We start from the raw sequence: 16260 nt of genomic DNA, 5'->3' as shown, positions 1-16260 counted from the left end.
AGAAAATTGAGAAATCTGCAATTAAATCCTCGGCATTGATCAAATAATAATAAGGAGTAGGATGAAGTAATGTGGGAGAAGATTTGGCCATAAATAAAGGATAACCAAATTACCATAGTGTAAACATGGGTTTGGGTCCGGCACAATTGTTGAAACCCAGATTGGTCCATGGTACTCTAGGTAGTTCACCAAAAAGCTTCAAATAAATTGTTCTGCTAATAGAAATCTCATTCTAGCTCTAACTAAATAGTTGCACTATGTCTATGGCACTCCAATGAATGGACCACTATTAGAACATTACTGTACGGTGAAGAACTGATCAGTGTTCAGGGGCAGAAGGCTCCAGTAAGCACCATCTTTGTCTATACAACAGCTGTGCCATTTGATTTGGTAAGAACCCACAGGGAATGAAGAAACATCTAGCAAGCAGGTTGCAAATCCTTGACCTTTCTCATTAGGATCAAAATACACAAATTTATCCACAGCCAAAGTCCCTTCAGCACTTCCCACAGCACGTAATCCATCCCACACAGTAGTCCCTGTTGTAAAGTGCAATAGCTTGTCATTAAGGCCTACCATGTGATCACTTTTCCAAGCTTGACAACTGGACTCTGGTACCTTCTTAAGCCTGTTTGGACTAAATACTTGAAAGGATGTCTGTGAGTGAAGGATGCAGTACAACTTCGACATCCGAGACAGCTGGTCTGGCGATATATTTCTTAGCTGAATACACAGAGTTAGGGGGAGCTGAAAGCCTGACAAGACACAGATATTGCCCATCTTTTTCCCATCTTCATTTGTTATGAAAAGCTCAGCAGAAATGGGGGGCCTGCCATTTGACAGTTCAATATTAGAATGCTATTAGAACTAAAATGTACAGCCCTAGAATCATTCAAATTTGAATCAAACAGATCTCTTTTGTCTAAAAAGCCACTACTGTTTCAAATGATCTGTTACTTGTGTTCCCACCGGAGACAATTTTAGATCAAGAAGGGACAATGACATGAAAGCATAAGTTGGCTAGCATGTGAAATATGAGACAAACATGTTGACAGCAGTAGAATATCTCAATAAATTCAATAAAAGCTCCTTCTTGTTGATTGCAGAAGTCCATGTAAGAAACTTCAGTTACCTTAATTGAAAAAAGTATTTCGGAGTCCGGAAAGGGATCTGTATCCATGAGATAACAATGCTGAACAGCAACTGCAACGCATCATGAGGAATTTGGGATATACCATTATTGCCATGTACAATAATCTCTTGCAAACCAAGAATTCTCTGAACGGAATATTTACAAAGTTTAACAACATCTCTCGCTTCAACAATAGTGGTAGAGACTTCATTTTGGCATTCTTGCATGGAAGAGCACCTAGAGCTTCGACGGAAATCCAAAAGATGCAACAGATTTTTGCTAGTCTCTAAGTCTGTATACCGAAGTCTTCTTAACAACTCATGAACTAGCAGAGTATGAAATTGCTCATCTGAGTTTTCAAGACCATAAGTACTACAATTTTGCTTATCATGGAAACTGGCAAAACGTAATGATAATCCGGTACTAAAGGCTAATAACGAACAACTTAATCCTAGATCAGAAACAATCTTCATACTTTTCCTGTCCATGCCAAGGAATGACATTGCTAACAGATCAAATTGCTTTGCTAGTCTCATGAACTCGGAAGAAGTACGGGCAAGCAATTGCAACCAATAGCTGAGTCCTTGTGAAGAATTCGAGTGCTGCATCAACATCCTCGCCTCTATTTGTTCAATACTTCTGGTGGCTTCTTGTGAAAACAAATTCATGCTCAATAATCTAAGTACATCCGCAACAGTTCCAACAACTTTCGATCTTAAAGTAACAAACCATCTCTGAAAAGTAAAAGCAAGACCAGAAACAGAGGCATCAAAAGCTTCCTCTAAAGAACAAAGCTTGTTGGAAGCCCCAATAACATTTTCAATTTGATAAGCCATCACAATATCGCCAGCTGCTTTTCCAGAAAGAGTAAGCCCGAACAACTGAACTTTCCTTTCTAATTCTGAAAGACTGGATAAAGATTTTAACCAAAAACGACAGATATCAGATTGAACCATAGGTATTAGTTCCCCATACACGTAAGCAGATACCAACCATGCACCATTACATACCGCATATTTTGCCAGCTTATAAGACAACCAATAATCTTTTTTAACCAAAATTTGCTTCACATGATCAATAATGAGAATTTCATGCTGGGACAGGGAAACATCATGTGAGAGAGAACTACAACGAGATAGACGAAAATTTCTATTAGAAACCAGATCTTCCCCCATCGCCAGCCACATACACTGATATGCATCATGGAAGTGCAACAAAAGGTCATATATTAGGCGGATGTAAACAGGAAGTAAGCTGCACTGGTGCACATGCTCAACCAGATGCTCCATTCTGCTAAACACTTGGGTGGCACCAGCAGTGGGGACATCCAGCATTTCAAAGCAAGTTATCAGAATCTGGGATAAAGAAATCAAGACTCTTGATGCACTTGATGTATGGTTCTCTTTGTCAAGCTCTGTTACATGATAATCTTCTGATCCTGAATTCGTCATACTGGTAATTTCATTAAGCATGCTGACCAGATGTTCGATAACTATACAGATTTTATCCAGCGCAATACCAGAGAGATCTCGATGTCTTTCAACCAGATTAACTAAAATGAAAAGTAAACTCTTTACCTCCTGCTCCGCTCCTTTGTCTGGATGAGGATTAACAACCACTAACTTAATTAGTTGGGAGATGCGATCTATGATGAATGTAAGCATATGAGACGAAACAGTTGAGCCAATTCCACCTGCTGCATCTTTCAGTATCCCCAAAAGCTTGTCGAAAATACTAGCTAATACATGAATAGCGAAAAGCCTCTCTGAGATTATTGGAGATTGTATTTTGAACTCAACAATTTGTAAGATCTTGGAGAAAATAGTGAGGATCTCTGTGCATGGAATTGTATCTAGGTTGCTCGGAAGTATCTGCAAAGTAAGAGAATATAAGCAGTACCAGCATGATTATAATATCGTAAATTTGACAGAGCAAGAGATAATACCTTGCATAAAGCTCTCAGAGCATCAAAACGCAAAGCTGGTGGAAAATCAGACTGATTTATGACACCAAACAACTTAAGAGTCACATTAGAATTGCCAGGGACATGATACATTCCTTTGGCTAAAATGAAACGAAGACATTTTAATGCCATAGCTTGCAGGCTCAAACCTCTGTCCTTAGTCATAAATGAGGAAAGCAAATCCATCTGTAACCAAAATCAAGAGATAAATACGCAAAAAATCAGGTTTAAAGTACAATAGATATCCCTGATTTCGATATTATGTAATATATGATTCAGCTTGTTTGCACAGACCAGCTCAGCCATGACTAAAATAGCATGGCCTTTCCTACTAGATCAGTCAACCAACTAACTTGTTGGTGTACGTTAATATGAATCTTCTATATACATTGTGCTTTATCGAGCCTATTTTATTCTAATATTAAAAACAATTCTTGTAAAGAAAATTAGAGGTCCTCGAAAGCTAGAGATTCTCAATATTTCAAACTATCCTTACACGGGAAGACGCTTCTCTATAACCAACTCCATGCCTGCAATGATATGTTTGGAGGTTCCACACCGGAGATGGTGAAACCAACTTAGGCAACCTTATCTGGTTCCTTTCATATCCTGTTTTATCAGTTTGCAAGATTTATCATATATATAATTAACCTCAAACAATTTTTTGGGGAAAATAAACCTCGAATTAAAATTTAAATTCCTAGCATCAGCTATTCACACCATTTACCAACATATTCATCTTGCTGCATAATAAAGATCTCAGAATATGGTAAACACTGTGTTGTGCTCTTTAGGGTCTTAAGTTTTATTCCGAAAAAACTAACCTGACTTCATCGTCTTTGTTTATTTAACTTTATCATCATTGTATTTCTTTACCTTCTTCTTTTCATGTGATAAATATGATGTCTAGGCCAGCTTGCGCATACCTTAACTAATTCCACGGGGCACCTCCTACCTCCTACCTCCCACCAGTGCAGGTACCGAGTAACTCTATCCACCATTGCTTGCACTGGAAATTGAACCTGAGACCTCGTGGTTCTCAATCCACTTCATTGACCACTAAGTCACACCCTTTGGTGTGCAATTCTTTACTTGTATAATGGAGACAAAATTTAGCTTCAATTTCTTTCCTTATTTATCATTTTTTTTAAGTCCCTGACTTTCTCTTTCTACACTGGTTGACATTAGAGATGATGACAATCAAATAAAATGAGTATGTTATATACCTGTCTGGGAAGTAAAGGTGTCCACTTAGAAGCAATTTTGGAAAGTGAAACTAGCATTACCAAAGAGAATTCTTCTTCTGAAGATTCTAGGATAAGCTTCACACCAGTCTGCGATATAAAGAAAGACAACTTTAGGGCTGCAGTAGAAATTTGATTTTACTTCTTCACCATGTAAACAAATTATTAGATAATATAGGTCTGTGCGGTATCGTTAAAAACTTAATTTCAGGAAATTAAGTTGTAACAAAAAAACTATAGCAATAGTCACAATTAGTTAAGAGATGATAACCTGCATTTCATGCATGAAAAAAGAAAAAAATTGCATTCCACTATGCATAATGTTATCATCTCTATGAGTATTTACAACATGGTTTCTGAATAGCGCTTGCTCAAAAAAGCAAGCTTTTATAGAATAGAGCGGAAAGGGAAAGAGGGATAGAGGGTCTGTGTAATGAGTCACTGGTGTAATAAGAAGAAAATCTACATGTATTTTGTAGAAGAAACTCATATTAAAGAGAAATATGAACCTTGTGAGCTCTATCTGCTAGTAAAATTGAGCACCACATTTTAGCAAAGGCACGTCCTCCAGCTAACCTTATCGCCTTTGATGTTCCAGATGATGTCAACAGACCTCCAAGCATCTCAAGAAATACATAAGCAAAATCATCTGCCAATTCAGAAAAGCATCCAGCCGCAAACAAAGAAGCCTTTGCCTACAGATAGACGAAAAGTGGTTGTATCAATTATCATTCATGACAAAAGTTAGAGGCGAACAGAAATAATATGTGATTGCTGTTACCTCAATCTCTGGACTAGAAAACAGAACAAGTAGCGACAGAAAAGAATATGGTCAAGCATTGGCAAGAAATGAAGAGGCAGAAAGTTCTCTATGGACAAAGGCGACAAATGATAAGAGTGATTCACCTTGCACCTTGCACCTTGATTAGGAATATAACATAGATGAGGAGGAGGGAACTGAGTATAATAATGAAGAACGAAAACACAAGAGGGGGGTCCACAAAGAATGAGACTGCTGAACACTTGATTGACTCCTTTTGCCCCTCAGATTTTTTATCTTGTTGGAACTTCCATGGTTAGCGTAATTTCTAGGAGCTAATCGCCTAGGGGCATAATTTTACATGGGAGGTATGGTGATCAAACCTTCAATAGGGCATAAAAGTAATTCAAACATGGGAGGTATGGCGATCAAACCTTCAATAGGGCATAAAAGTAATTCAAACATAAAATCCTTGCAGTTGCCCAAATGATCCATCCCTAATGCAGTGAAAGCGATTAGATCCCTAATGCTTTTTCACGACTTTTTGAGGCAAAAAACAAAAAAATTGAGAAGAAACGACTTAAGAATTCAACATCTATTCATCACCTATCTTTTGTCTGTCTTTAAGAGCCTTCTGTTAGAATTGACAAGATTGAAGGATTTAGGAAGTACTTGATTTCAACCCTTCACCGTTGTTTTTGTAACATAACCGGGAAATTGTCCCGTGGACTTTTTGGAGTTAAGTTTCAACTATCAGATCACTGAAGATCAAAAGACCAGCATGTAAGTATTATCCTTAAATATTATAAACATAAATTCTCCAGTTTTTGTTACATGCATAGTGGCATTTATAAGAAATCCATACATAGGAGATTAGCCTTGCGGGAGCAGATTAGATCATAAGCAGAAAATTAGAAGGTCCACGGCACATGGGGAAAACTTTGATTTTACAATTTCCAAGAAGAAAATTTGAGAGGACTTCTTCCTCACAGATGGAGAAGAAGTTTTAATTTTATCTCTCCACACCTTGAACCAGATATGGGATAAGGTGCTCCCTTTCAGAGTTTACTTTTTCATGCGGACAGTTTTTGTGAAAGAAGCTACATATGGTAATATTTGGCATAGCATTATGGGTAAGCGTTCAACAGGTTCCAAAGTAGATATGTTTATCCTTTGGTGAAAACAGGTCATAACACATGACGTAAATGCTGCACGAAATGTAAACTCTACCAGCACTTTCTTAATGCTGGAAAAAAAAATCATGGAGAGCTTAATTATGACTGGTGAGTAAGCTGCCAAAATCTGGAAATTACTTGGAGGCCTATCTCAGGTAAAATGGCATGAAATTTCAATCATTCATATACTACAACACTAGCAGTCCATCCCAACAGGTAATTCTCTTCAGTACACCTTGCTCCAGATCACCCTATAATTGTGTGTTGGGAACTGGGAAGCTCAAAGTGCAAGCAGATTTTCCAACCAAACGTGTCAAGAACAGAGTGCCACAACAAATGAAACATTTTATACTCCTATACCTTAATAATGGCTTCCCTAAACTGTATCATACAAGCAGTGGATAATCTGTTGTGAATAAATTCTCTCAGACAAACAAACCCCCTAATGTACTTTAAAGTTGTTTGGTTCGAAAACACAAACAGTAATGTTACACTAATAATGTCAAAATAATATATAGTACACAGTAAGATGGACAGGTCTTACCTCCAGAATATTTATCGACACCAAGCTTGAGAGGATGAGGTATCTAACATCAGCACTATCTTTTGCAATATGAGCCCAGCAACCAAATAGACCTAAAGACAATGCTCTCTCTTCAACATCTCCGGAGTCGAATACTATCTTTATTCTAGTCAAAAGTTCACTATAGCTATCTAATTTATCCTTCGAAAGGATTCCCTCATCTTTTCTCCCCTCGCTCCTCAATTGCCTTCTCTGTTTGAGCTCTGACAAGAAAATCTTCACTATACAAATCTTCATATGTTTGTCTCCTGACTTAAATGCATCAGTGAGCCTAAGAAGGATAGCATTTGCAAGAAGCTTATCCTCCCCCGGAATTAAGCCAAATATTTTGTACTCAGCAGCATGAAGATTTGACACTCTATTCCACCACTCAAGTCTTGGCCCAATCCGTAGTATGGCTTCTGTTGATTTACCTACATAATACAAAAGTATCACTCAGAAACGATAATACTCTCTCTGTCCATCTTTACTTATCCATGTTTGACTTAGCACACCCTTTAAGAAATAATAAATTAAGGGTAATTTTACTATATTACCGCTATTAATTATAAGTCATCTAAATGTTGAGAAATGATCAGTACTTAATAACAAGAATAAAGATGGACGAAGGGAGTTGTAAATTTAGGTCTTGAGACTAACTGACCCAAAAAGCAGCTTAAAGGGTGGAGGATTACAAAAGTTATATAATCTCATTAACCACCAATGTGAGACTTTTTTCATTCTTTAACACGAGTAGTAGTTATAAGAAAGGGTAGGGTGTGTTCCGTAAGGGGTAAAACATTTCTTACCATACGAAAACAAGCTCTATGAAAATAAGAAAAATGACTTTTTCGTAAAAATAGAAAAAACAACTGCACCCTCACAACCACCCATTACGCCTCCCAAAAAAAGAAAAATTCCCACCTCTACCCCACCACCACACCCAACACCCTACCCCTACTCATCCTCATAGATTTGTGTTATATATATACACAAATATTTTTGTTCAATAATATTTTTATTACATAACGAAAACAAAAAATAAATAAGAAACCACTTGTTTTCCTATACGTACACACCCCAAATAAAATACAATAATTCTTCATTACAACATTAAAATACATCGGCATTAAAACTGGAATCATCACTAAAAATTAGAAGAACAAAGAAAAGTAGTTCAGATGCACACAAGCTGTCCCGAACACCATGTTTATCAGAAAAAAAAACAGTTAATTTGAGTGACAAACTCAGTAAGAAAGCGCAGAAATATTACTGACCAGGCTTGTTGGAACGGAGGGATTTTTCAAGGTCTATGCTCCATTGCATAGCACAAGCAGATGGAGTTTTCTCCATTTTCTCTTTTTATCTCAGCTGAACTCAATCAACAGCCAAAAAAAAAAAAAAAGATATTGTAAAGGAGAAAGAGATATTGTAACTTTATATAGTGGAGAAAAGAGAAAAAGATTATACCTTCTTCAAAATGGGACGCAAATCACTCCATTTTTTTGCATCGTGCCGTCGGACGGGAAGCTGAGTAAGCGAACAACTGTATCACGACCAATTTTTTTGTAAAAATTTAATTTATATATAAAAAAATAAATAGTTTATAATAAAAATAAATAAAATTATGATCATTATTATTTAAAACGATCATTAGGCCATTTTCTTTCTTTTTTTTTTCAGCAACAAGAAAACTTTTTGTTGTTTTCTTTTGGCTGCTTTTTTTATTATTAAAAAAAAAAAACCTTTTTTTCAAACTTTTCTCGTACAATTTGTTTTTTCATTTATCAATATCGTATAAATAGTATATAAACGTATAAAAAAAAGGGCAGCCCGGTGCACTAAAGCTATCGCTATGTGCGGTGTCCGGGGAAGGGCCCCACCACTAGGGTGTATCGTATGCAGTCTTACCTTGCATTTCTGTCAGAGGCTGTTTCCAAGACTTGAACCCGTGACCATCTGGTCACATGGAAGCAACTTTACCAGTTACTCCAAGGCTTCCCTTTTATATATATATATATATATACGCACACAAAAAAACGGTTATGCAGAGTATACGTAATATATCATTATTATATAAATAATTATAATTATGCAATGTATCAGCATTCGGTACAAATAGAAGGGGAGACTTGGAGTAACTGGTAAAGTTGCTTGTCATGTGACCAAGAGGTCATGAGTTCAAGCATTGAAACAACCTCTGACAAAAATGCAAGATAAGACGGCGTACAATACACTCTTGTGGTGGGACCCTTTCCCAGAACCTGCACATAGCGGAAACTTTAGTGCACCGGGCTGCCCTCAAACGTGTATCAATATAATATAAGTGGTGTGTAAACGTTTATCGATATTGTATAAATGATATATAAACGTGTATATATATATATATCAATATTATATAAATAATTATATAATGTATATATATTGTATCAACAGTGAAAAAATAACAATACTTTTTTTTAAAAAAAGGCAACGAGAAAAAGTTAAAAAAAAAATAAAAATAAGAGAGGCTTTTTGAAAAAAAAAAAAAAAATAGTGCAGCAAAATAAAACAAAAAGAAGTTTTTAATTTTAAAAAAAATGGCAAAACAAAACTAAAAATTATATCAAAATGGCGGCTGCCATTTTTGTTGTAATTTGTTAGGCCGACTGGCCATTTTTGGTTAGAATTTAGCTGAAAGTAAATGCTTTAACAAAAAAGCACATAAACCCCAAGCAAATATTCAGAAACGAAATCAAAGTAAAATTTTTTAAAAAAAAAAAATGCCAAAAGTCCTAAAAATCAACAATATATAAGCGCACAAACTCAAAAATCAACAACACCACCAACAATCTGATACAAGTCAAATGACCGCCTTAGCTTTCAATGACATCATTCAAAGTCACTAAGTGAAGAATCAAGCTTTGGTCGCATGGAGGGCATGGGATCATACTTGAAGGGGTCGTCTTGAGCATGCCATTAAACAAACCCGAGTGTGGAAGATTGCTTGGACTCTCGGGTTTGGGCCACACTTGGTGGTTCACGGTTTCGATTCCCTTTATTAAGAGCATTTTGGTCACTTAGCCTTGAGGGCATTTTGGCCATTTAGATCACCCCACCTCATTAAGGGCATTGGAGTCATTTTGTTTTTCTTTTGTAATATACTGTATACAGTCTCTTTTAGGGCTTGGAAAAGCCATTTATTGATCTTTGCTTAGAAACGATGGTTGTAAGGTGGAGTTGATTCCCTTAGCGGTCACCGTAAGAACTTGGTACTTGTTAACGTATTTTGTAGAGATTTTAGAGTTTAATATACTATTTAGTTGCTACATTATGTGTTCTCTTTGTGTCAAGTTACCTATCTTTTTTTCGTTTAAGTTTGTGTTTGTTGTTTCCGTTTAGTGTCTTGTTGTGTGGACTGTTTTGTGAAGATTGTGGACTAGATACCGTTTTGGTATCATTTGGTATCAGAGCCATCATTGATCTCGTTCCCACGAGATCAATCTTGGGCTTAGTAACTTGAAAATAAAAATAAAAAAGTGTTGAAAAGCTGAAAAACCCAAAAATAGTAAAGTTGTCCCACTTTTGTGTTTGGGTCAAAATTTGAGGCTTGGTTTTCTTGCGTTTTTTGTGTGTTTTGTTGTTTCTAGCCCCTTCTTCACTAACACTAATAGAGTCTACTTCTAAATTTTGAGCTAAGTCCGAGTGGTTCTTGAATGTTGGAAGGTTGTTGATATTGTTGTTGAAGATTGGTGGCTGGAAAAACATTTTGTTGATGTTGTTCTTGAAGATTGGAGCTTGAATATGTGTTGTTGATGTTTGGGAGGTCCAACGTGAACCTTAGAACTCCAAGATTCAAAGTTGTGTTCTTCGTGTTCTTGGTGTTCTTCAACATCTTCATATCTTGTTGAAGAGAAAGTGGTTTGTTTAATCTAAAATCAAAGAAGAAAGAAGGTGTGGTCTTGTTAGTCTTGAAACACATTGCAAGACTATTACAAAAAAAGAAAGGGGGCCAAAAGACTTTCAAAAGGTCTTATTACCAAAAGAGAGAAAGGGGTCTTCCCAAGACCTACAAAGGAGGAAAGGGGGACAAAGGCTTCAAAAGGTGTTTAGCCAAAAGGGTGAAAGAAAAGACAAGCCCTTTTTTTAACATTGAAAAACCTCTAAGTCTAGTTGTTTCCCTCCCAAAACCGAAAATGCACTCTTTCAACTGAACATTGATCAATACAAATTGAAACCAAGAAAAAAATTTCTCAAAACTTTCGACAATTTTCAACAACCAATGAGAGGCTTCCACGTCATCACCGAAAGTGCTTAAGCTAAAAAATTTTAGATTCTTAGTTTCATTTTATTATTTCATTAGTTTCACGTCTTGATTCTAGAATTAATTAACAACTAGTAATCACCCACTTAGTTGTAGATTAATTGTTGAATCCGTTTCTTTCGTGTCTTCGTTATTTGTGTGCTTTTCTCATTTTTAACTCGTAGTAACTTCTTTGTTTCAAGTTCATAAGTAAATTTTGTTTTTGTGTCTTGAGTCGATCAAACAAGAATCCATTCTGGCCACCAAGTAGAATTGACATCTTATTGACTACCGAAGTATAAGCAACTTTCAATATTCGCCGCTCCAATTGTGAGAATCACAAAGGTGAGTATATACGAGTGTTGGTGAGAAGCTTTTACTACTTAAATTGTTTGTTCATTGTGTAGGTACAAAGGTGATAAGGGGATCATGTCTTCGATAGCCGGGTATTATTGTGACTACAACATGGGAGACTATGATTGTAGTGGGGAGTTTTATGGCTACAAAGTTGAGGGAGATTGCGGAGGCTATGAAAATAGCCATGATCAAAACTTGGGCAGATTTGAGGGACACAATTTTAGGAGAGAAAATGTGGGGAATGAAGTACCTAGTGCTTATGGTGAATTTGGAGATGATGTAGGACCTCGTAATGGTTCTTATAATGACGTTGGGGCATGTGAGAAGTCTTACACTTCCCACTCCGAACCTAGATTTGTAGGTATAACCCTTTCATTCGCAAAGCTTATGAGAGCTATGATGAGAGTACACATGAGGAGTGTGAAAATTCATTTTCTTCACCTTGTAGTACTTCTTATCAAGATCGACATAGTGTGAATGGTTATCCTAGCCATAGTAGAGGTCGAATCCTTTTCAAGAAAGGGCGGATGATACAAGTCAAATGACCGCCTTAACTTTCGATGATATCATTCAAAGTCACTACGTGAAGAATCAAGCTTTGGTCACATGGAGGGCACGAGATCATACTTGAAAGGGTCGTCTTGAGCATGCCATTAAACAAACCTGAGTGTGGAGGATTGTTTGGAGTCTTGAAGAATTGAGGACTCTAGGGATTGGGCCACAATTGGTGGTTCACGATTTTGGTTCCCTTTATTAAGGGCATTTTGGTCACTTAGCCTTGAGGGCATTTTGGCCTAAATGACACTCCATGGCCACCCCACCTCATTAAGGGCATTGGAGTCATTTCGTCTTTCTTTTGTAATATACTATATATCGTCTCTTTAGGTCTTTTCTCATTAGTTTTTTAATGATGAATATGTGAAAGACTTCTTCTCTCTTTGAGAGTGTAACACCTTTAGTGTAGGGCTTGGATAAGCCATTAGTGTAGGGCTTGGAAAAGCCATTATTGATTTTTGCTTAGAAGCGATGGTTGTAAGGTGGAGTTGATTCCCTTAGCGGTCACCGTAAGAACTTGGTGTCTTGTTGCTACATTATGTGTTCTCTTTGTGTCAAGTTACCTATCTTCTTTTTCGTTTAAGTTTGTGTTTGTTGTTTCCGTTTGATGTCTTGTCGTGTGGACTGTTTTGCGAAGATTGTGGACTGTTTGTGCTCATTTAGATACCGTTTGGTATCACAATCAGACCCAAAATGATTGATGAACTTTTGATTCAAACAACAACAAACCAAAATAAGAAAACAATTAAATAAAAAACCGTAGATAGAGAAGAAACATACATGCGAAATCTTTACTTGATTCTCTATGGTAGATGGAGAAGACACATGAATCGAACCTTCTAGAGTGTGAGGAATTAGGGTCTTTTGTGTTAGTGAGAGAGTGGAAGAATGAACAGATGTGTGAATAGATTTGCATCTGTTATGTCTCTTGAACCTTCTATCAGGCCAGGTCAGGTTTATTAAATACGGGTAGGGGTGGCAAATGGGCGGTTTAAGCCGAAAATGGGCAGGTGAAAATGAGTTAAAGCAACAAATGGGTCATTGCCCAACATGTCCAAAATATAGATAAGCTAAGATGAATTGAGCTTCGATAGGCTAAACAATGGGTTATAGCCCAACCCGGCCAACTTAACCCATCATTGAACATTTTACCATTCTAGTACAAACTTAAATTGGAATGATATCTTTTAATTGAAAAAATTAACAAAATAAACTTTTTAGATTGTTTATTGTAAGTTACAACAACTTTGTTTTAGCTTTTAAGTTATAGCAACTTTCATTTAAAAAAACAAAAAAAAATATTTTTTGGTTTTTTTTAAAAAGCATATCAAAATAATTACGGAAAAAAATATAGATTTAATATAACTACTAATGTACAATATTCCTTCCTTAAATATAGTTAAACTTAATAATTGATATCAATCCTACCCCCTAATTCTCTCTAGCCGTTTTTATTTCTCATTTTAAAAGCGTCCATTTCTATTTTCATCTTCATACACTTTCTTCTTTTTTCTACAAGATCATATTGTTCCAGTAAACAGCTTTCATAATTTCTTGTTGTTTTATGCAACTTCTGAGAATTTTTATTTAAAGAAAAGCTTTCATAATTTATTATTGTGTTATACAAATATAAATTGTGATAATTTGCATTCAATCATGATACTCATGAAGGGAGATGGGATTCATCAGGTATGTTAAATTATTTAGCAAATTGATATTTTGCAATCAAACTTATTAAAAGAATTAAATAATTTTATTTTAAACAGTTTAGGGATAAAATAATTAAAATATCTTTTTATGTGTTTCTTCAATTCTTTATTGTTAAAATGTTGAATTTTGTATAATATGATGATGAAATACTTTTGGTTTGAATTATGTTTTTTGTATGTTCTTTAGGTTTGAATTATATGATTAAATAATTATGTTTTCTGTATTTTCATTGGGTTTGAATTTTTTGCTTGATGTTTCTGTGTATGTCAGTAGATAGTAATTGTAAATGATTTTTTTTTTTTGTTATCCGTAGTAGATTTGAAGAACATGCTTTATATGAGGATTGTTGATATGTGTGAATTTGTGCATAATTGTATATGTGTTGCTTTGTATGCACTTTGCATTTATGTTGATATGCGTGAATTTGTGCATATTTGTATGTGTGCTGCTTGTATGCACTTTGCATTTTTTTAAAACCATAATTCATAAAATAAATTAGTTTTTTTTTTGGGGGGGATTTTGTTGAATGGCCAAACTCAGAGAATGTTGGATTCCCTTGCAAATACAACTTCCATAGTCTAGTAAAAAATACTTTTCTAAAAAGTTGCTATAACTTGCAATTATTTCTTTAGTCTAGTAATTATTGAAAAGTGTTGCTATAATTTGTGATAAACAATATAGTAAGTTTATTTAGGATAATTTTCATTTTTTAATTTTCTTTTTATATTCACATTGATTTTTATTGATATTGAAAGAATAGGCTAAGAGGAGAGAGAGTTAAATATCAAGGCTTTAAGAATTAATAGATACAACCAACCAAAATTATTCAAGAGCCATGATTGAGAAGAGACATCAGCATACACACGAGGCAGCACCTATCTACATCTTCTGGGAATTTTAAAAATTCAAAATAATGGTATTAATGGCCTTAGAGACATGTAAATTAATTTGACCTAAGAAAAGATGTCCAAATACTTTTCTCATGAAGTCAAACGTATTTAAAGTTGAAGAAGTAGCCATTTTCATGAACTATTTTAGTGATCACAACTTTTACAACGAGGTAAAGACAAAGTTCATTTTTTCACACTATTCAACTATCAAAACGAATACTTCAGCACCAATATCATTAAATCGATTCAACTAAGGAAACAGACAAAGTCACACAATTTCTTCGCAAGAAGCATATGGCTTTCAAGGCCATCTACAGCACATAATCCCACCAGCAGAAGGAAAATTAAACACAACTATCATAAATTCTACTAGACAGAATCACGCCAGAAAGGAAGTTTACCTTTTAGGGGCAGCGAAACTTCGAGCTTCGTCGGAATCATCACCACAAAACAAAATGGATTCCTCCAAAATCCAAAGCTACTAAGAATCTTACAGGGATTTAGCTTAGGAACCTCAGAGAAATCCCTTACTTTGAGGTTCTCGGTTCCTTATAATCCTTCAAACCTCTCTAAACAGTGGAATTGAGGTAGTATTTATATAGGGGATTCTGGGGTTGCGAATTCGGAATCTGTCCATGTGTGATGGAAAATTCAGGGGGTGTTTTCGAGATTTTCTCAAGGGATTTCGAATTCAAAGTAAAGAATAAGCTTGAATGAGCTGGAGTTGTACGAAATCGTACAATTTTGGAAGAAAATTCAAAAAGGAAAATTGAACACACAAGTTGAATGGCTCCACGTTGAGGTTTCTAGAGTTTTTGAGATACAAATTTTCGTGCGCGAACTGTTGTTGGGTTGCTGTTGTTGTTCATTGTTATTGGTACTGTTGCTCAACCGGGGGTAAAAGGGAAAGGGTGGGGGGAGTTTGGGCCGGGTCAGGATTGATTATATTGGGCTGGACAGCTGAGTTGTTATCGTTGGGCTGTTGTAAGGAAAGGAGGGATTTAAGAAGGTTGGGCTGGAGCGGGTCAGGCAGTTTTCGGCCTGGATATGGCTCAAAATTAAGGAGGAAGGATAGAAATTAGGCCATTTAATAATGTCTAATAGGTTAGAGTTTTAACTAGCAACTTTAAGATAATAATTACAAGTAATAGCAATAGTTTTTCAAAATTACAACTATTAGCAAAAGTAGCAGTAGTTTATATTTTTAATTAACTGACGTGTGACATCCACTCTCTTTTTTTCACTATACGCTTTTCACGCCTCTTTACCTTCTGTTTACCTATTTTCACGCACAAACAAAGATTCAATTCCCTCCAATATCTTCTTTGGCTATTTTTTTTTTTTCAAAATCAGCAAATTTCTCCCTAAATCTTGATAAACCTTATTTCCACCTTTTATGGTAAGTGATTTTTCAGTTAATGCATGTTAAATTTTTCTTATGACTTCTTCTTTTTTTTGTTCGTCACTATTTTTTCCATATAATTATGTGTGTTTAATTTGGGGTTTTTTTTTGGGTTTAATTTTGTGTGTTGATTTTTTTCTTGTTTACCAATATAATGTCAAAGCATGCAAATTGTTCTATGAATTTTGATGAAGTACCATCTTTTAGCCTAAGTTTAACCCAAGATGA

General features: G+C 35.6%; 1 protein-coding gene across 2 annotated transcripts; it reads right to left on the bottom strand.

Moving 5' to 3' along the window:
• Positions 1 to 6: 6 nt before the first annotated feature.
• On the bottom strand, positions 7 to 15649 carry LOC107859285. Of its 2 annotated transcripts, none has more exons than XM_016704249.2 (9): positions 15032 to 15649; positions 8307 to 8382; positions 8114 to 8207; positions 6819 to 7270; positions 4849 to 5034; positions 4322 to 4429; positions 3078 to 3281; positions 1133 to 3003; positions 7 to 829 (listed from the first exon to the last, which is right to left on the bottom strand). In XM_016704249.2, the coding sequence occupies exons 3-9, from the start codon at positions 8187 to 8189 to the stop codon at positions 298 to 300; spliced, it is 3429 nt and encodes a 1142-aa protein (XP_016559735.2). In that variant the 5' UTR covers positions 8190 to 8207; positions 8307 to 8382; positions 15032 to 15649; the 3' UTR covers positions 7 to 297. The 2 variants fall into 2 exon arrangements, with proteins under 2 accessions (XP_016559735.2, XP_016559738.2); XM_016704252.2 differs by having other exon boundaries at positions 8307 to 8366.
• Positions 15650 to 16260: the final 611 nt, after the last annotated feature.

This window comes from Capsicum annuum, chromosome 2, assembly GCF_002878395.1.
Source record: "Capsicum annuum cultivar UCD-10X-F1 chromosome 2, UCD10Xv1.1, whole genome shotgun sequence".
NCBI classification, from domain to species: Eukaryota; Viridiplantae; Streptophyta; class Magnoliopsida; order Solanales; family Solanaceae; genus Capsicum; species Capsicum annuum.
This window is presented reverse-complemented; position numbering and strand designations above follow the sequence as displayed.

What these genes read in the sequence shown, in the direction of transcription:
- LOC107859285 (XM_016704249.2), bottom strand. Translation starts at nt 8,189, where the DNA reads ATGGAGAAAACTCCATCTGCTTGTGCTATGCAATGGAGCATAGACCTT. An exon ending in CTCTGAGAGCTTTATGCAAG is followed by an intron (nt 3,004 to 3,077) that starts GTATTATCTCTT and finishes CTTACTTTGCAG; the next exon opens with ATACTTCCGAGCAACCTAGA. An exon ending in AAATACTTTTTTCAATTAAG is followed by an intron (nt 830 to 1,132) that starts GTAACTGAAGTT and finishes GTCAAATGGCAG; the next exon opens with GCCCCCCATTTCTGCTGAGC.